This window comes from Apis dorsata, unplaced genomic scaffold, assembly GCF_000469605.1.
Source record: "Apis dorsata unplaced genomic scaffold, Apis dorsata 1.3 scaffold_170, whole genome shotgun sequence".
NCBI lineage: Eukaryota > Metazoa > Arthropoda > Insecta > Hymenoptera > Apidae > Apis > Apis dorsata.
Window position 1 is genome coordinate 100,330 of NW_006263458.1, and position 3,196 is coordinate 103,525.

The window sequence follows — 3,196 nt, forward strand, 5'->3', positions numbered from 1 at the left end:
TTCTCCTTTTCTTATGTTAACTTATGTTAACTTGTGTCTGACGTGTGAAAAGTTCGAAACGAACATAAGTTTTACATACGGTATGTTCCTTTATTAGAAACACAAAAGAATCACTTATAATTAGCTGTAATATAATTGCCTATAGGGCTTCGTAATATTTTTTCAATATATATACATATATATATATAATAATTGTATTGTGATGTTAACTTAAGCTATGAATAAAGATGTCGGAGAATTTTTCGAGGTCGCTGTAGTAAATCCTATTGCTGAGATGACGGATCACTTTCTCAATTTTTTAGCTTATTCGACGAACGCTAAGAAATAAGCGAATGTCGATTATTCTCGATAAATAAAAAAAAAAAAAAGCCAGAATGTACCCGCATAATTATATTGAATGACGATGAAATGGCGATGATTGATTGGAACTGTACATTGTGATCAGCAAACAGACTACAATGTAGTTTGTTCGTGATTGAATGAACAAACGGAAACACTTGTGTAATAAAGTAGATATCCATACAACAAAAAAACATCGTATTCTTTATTCTTCTCACTTTCCAAAAAAGAAAGAAAAAAACGATCGACCACGAATCTTACGTTTAAATAAATTTTATTCTATAATGATTAATATAAAACTGTTTTCTTTTTTTTATTCCATTTCAACGTCTACAACAGCATCTTCTACTATCACTTGCTCTGATGTTACAGGAGTCTGTACCGTAGGTAAAGGATCAGGAGATCGAGTGTAAGTATTACTGGTCGAATGTTCCTTAAAATATTCACCACCTTTTTCTTCGTATTCTTTTTTGCTTACTAAAAATTCAGGAAGATTTCCATTTAGACCAAAATCCCTTGCGCCATACCATGCGTCTATGCTGGTATTTTTTGCAATATTTATTTGAAAATTTGATCCAAATGGTCGCATTTCACGAAGTTCTCGATTCAATCTTTCAAGTAAACCAGGAAATTTCGTTGGACCTCCAGTAAGAAATATATTTCCTACCAATCGTGATTGCTGTTCGGATGGATAAAGCTTCAAAACGAATTCGATTGTTTCTGCAATGCCTGCTTCCACGGAACCTATCATAGATGGTTGAAATAATATTTCTGGTGCTCTCAAACGTTCCACTCCCACATGTAATTGATGAGTTTCTCCAGGAACCATAGGGACATTAGATCCAGCACCGTCAAATTCTGGATCATGATGTCGTAACACATCTTCCAATTCCATAAGTTTTTCTTGTTCTACTTCTGAATCTGAGTCTCCACCTTCCTGTGTAAAAAATGTAAAAATTAAGAAACATAATTTCGAAATATATTTAAAAGTGAAAGAAAAAATATTTTAAAAATCTGTACGAACCCTATTTATAACTTTATAAACATCCCAATCTTCGTCTCTCATACCAAAATCATCATCGCGTTTTTCTTTTCTTGCTAATTGACTTATTATGCGCATTCTTTCCTGTGCGGCTGCTGTTCTACGTTTTGCCATATCTTGTCTACGTTGTCTTTTAGCCATTCGTCTTTCTAATATTTCTTGCCTATAAAGAAAAACATTTAACATCGTTAAGATGATAAAAAAATTAGTTTGCTTCGTACCTTTTCTTTCGTACACTAGCGATCCATTCGTCAAAATCTTGTTGATCTTTAGGTTGTAGACTGGATTTTATTTTTGGTTTTTGTTCTTCCATTGCGATGTTTTCCTCCTGTGAATTAGCCGCTACTATTTTTTGCCTAGTTCTTTCTACTTTTGCTTGCAAATTATTAATCATTTTTATTAAATCTGCTTCGTTTGCGAGAGAGTAAGTTTTTAATGCTTGATCGAATTCATCTGTTTCACCTTCTTCTAATAAATCTTGAACGGCTAATAATTGATTTAATTGTTCTTCATCTTCTGCTAACTAAAAATATATTTTTCTTAATTATTGAAATAAATTTATATGCATAAATTAATAAAAATTACAAACTCTTTCTTCTCTTTTTCTAGCATTGATTTCCATTAATCTTCTAGCTAATTCCCGTTTTCTTTCTTTTTGCTGTTCAACTGTTAAACCAGGTGCATTTGCAGGAGCAACATAGGGTAATTGTACTCTTAATACGTTCATATCATAATAATCTGGATCTGCCCACTTAGACGTTTCTTCTTGATAGTTTAAAGCTATCATTGAATGTTCATGTATTAACTCCTATTTGAAGAAAATAAAGTCAAAAATTTTTTACATTGAGATATAAATCATTTCTGTACCTCTGCTCGACTAGGTGTTATAGCATTAACATGAACAGGATATTTAAGTTGAAGCAATCTATGCATATAAGATGTAATGTGGTATCCACCAACATTAATTCTTCTTGAATTTACAGGGTCTGCTTTACCATCTAGTATAGGTATTATATGTGTAGTATGATATCCAATACTAATTATTAAACCATCAGACGGACAATTATTATGCTGATAAGAAAATAAACAATCCACTCCATAAGCTATTGCAGGTACATTATAACATTCAAATAAAAGTTCCGCCATTACTAAAATCAAGATTATAAAATTTAAATTTTAAACTAAGATCAGATATTTTTTATATATTTATGTACTTACAATTTCTTGAATAATTAGGATTAAGAAATGCTTCTGTTAAAATTATAGGATGATTCACTGCACCTTCCGTATCTATTCCCATATGAGTAAAAGTATAATCAAATATCTGTTCTTGAGCTTCAAAATGTGTAACTACATTTCGATCAAATTGTGTTTTTAATTGAAATCTAACAGCTTCAATATTAGTTATATCATTTCCAACCTGAGGTTCACCATCCTTTTTACCACGTTCTTTGCGTGGTTTAGCGATAAGATTTTTAAATACTAATTGAGGTTCTTTCTCAGTAGCCCAACCAACTCTACAATTGTACGATCCTAAAAAAATTATTTATAAATTAGTATTATACTTATTTTATATTATATAATAATATATTACAGTGTGCTTACCATTATCAATTACAAGCGGTGTTGCTTCGGATTTTACTCTATTTGGATAAAGATGAATAATATCAGGTACTGGTTTTACATCTTTTAATTCAAGAACTTCCATTTTTGTATTAAATATGTTATTTGTTACTTTTTTAATTAGACAATAAAAAATATTTATATCACAAACAAGGCAAATGATATAGATCTATCATCAAATGCATTTTTTTG

The 3,196-nt window shown here is 30.6% G+C and overlaps 1 protein-coding gene across 1 annotated transcript; it reads right to left on the reverse strand.

Annotated features, from left to right (window-relative positions):
• Window positions 1-596: 596 nt before the first annotated feature.
• Window positions 597-3,196, reverse strand: LOC102681200 (actin-related protein 5). Its single transcript, XM_031509730.1, has 7 exons — window positions 2,987-3,196; window positions 2,600-2,914; window positions 2,249-2,529; window positions 1,971-2,189; window positions 1,603-1,904; window positions 1,364-1,544; window positions 597-1,276 (listed from the first exon to the last, which is right to left on the reverse strand). Exons 1-7 carry the CDS (start codon window positions 3,087-3,089, stop codon window positions 653-655), a joined length of 2,025 nt encoding a protein of 674 aa, XP_031365590.1. The 5' UTR covers window positions 3,090-3,196; the 3' UTR covers window positions 597-652.

Excerpts from the sequence above, each read along its gene's own strand:
- LOC102681200 (XM_031509730.1), bottom strand. The coding sequence starts at position 3,089 with ATGGAAGTTCTTGAATTAAAAGATGTAAAACCAGTACCTGATATTATT. Across the intron at positions 2,530-2,599 it reads TCCTAATTATTCAAGAAATT|TAATGGCGGAACTTTTATTT; the intron begins GTAAGTACATAA and ends TCTTGATTTTAG. Across the intron at positions 1,905-1,970 it reads CTAGAAAAAGAGAAGAAAGA|TTAGCAGAAGATGAAGAACA; the intron begins GTTTGTAATTTT and ends ATATATTTTTAG.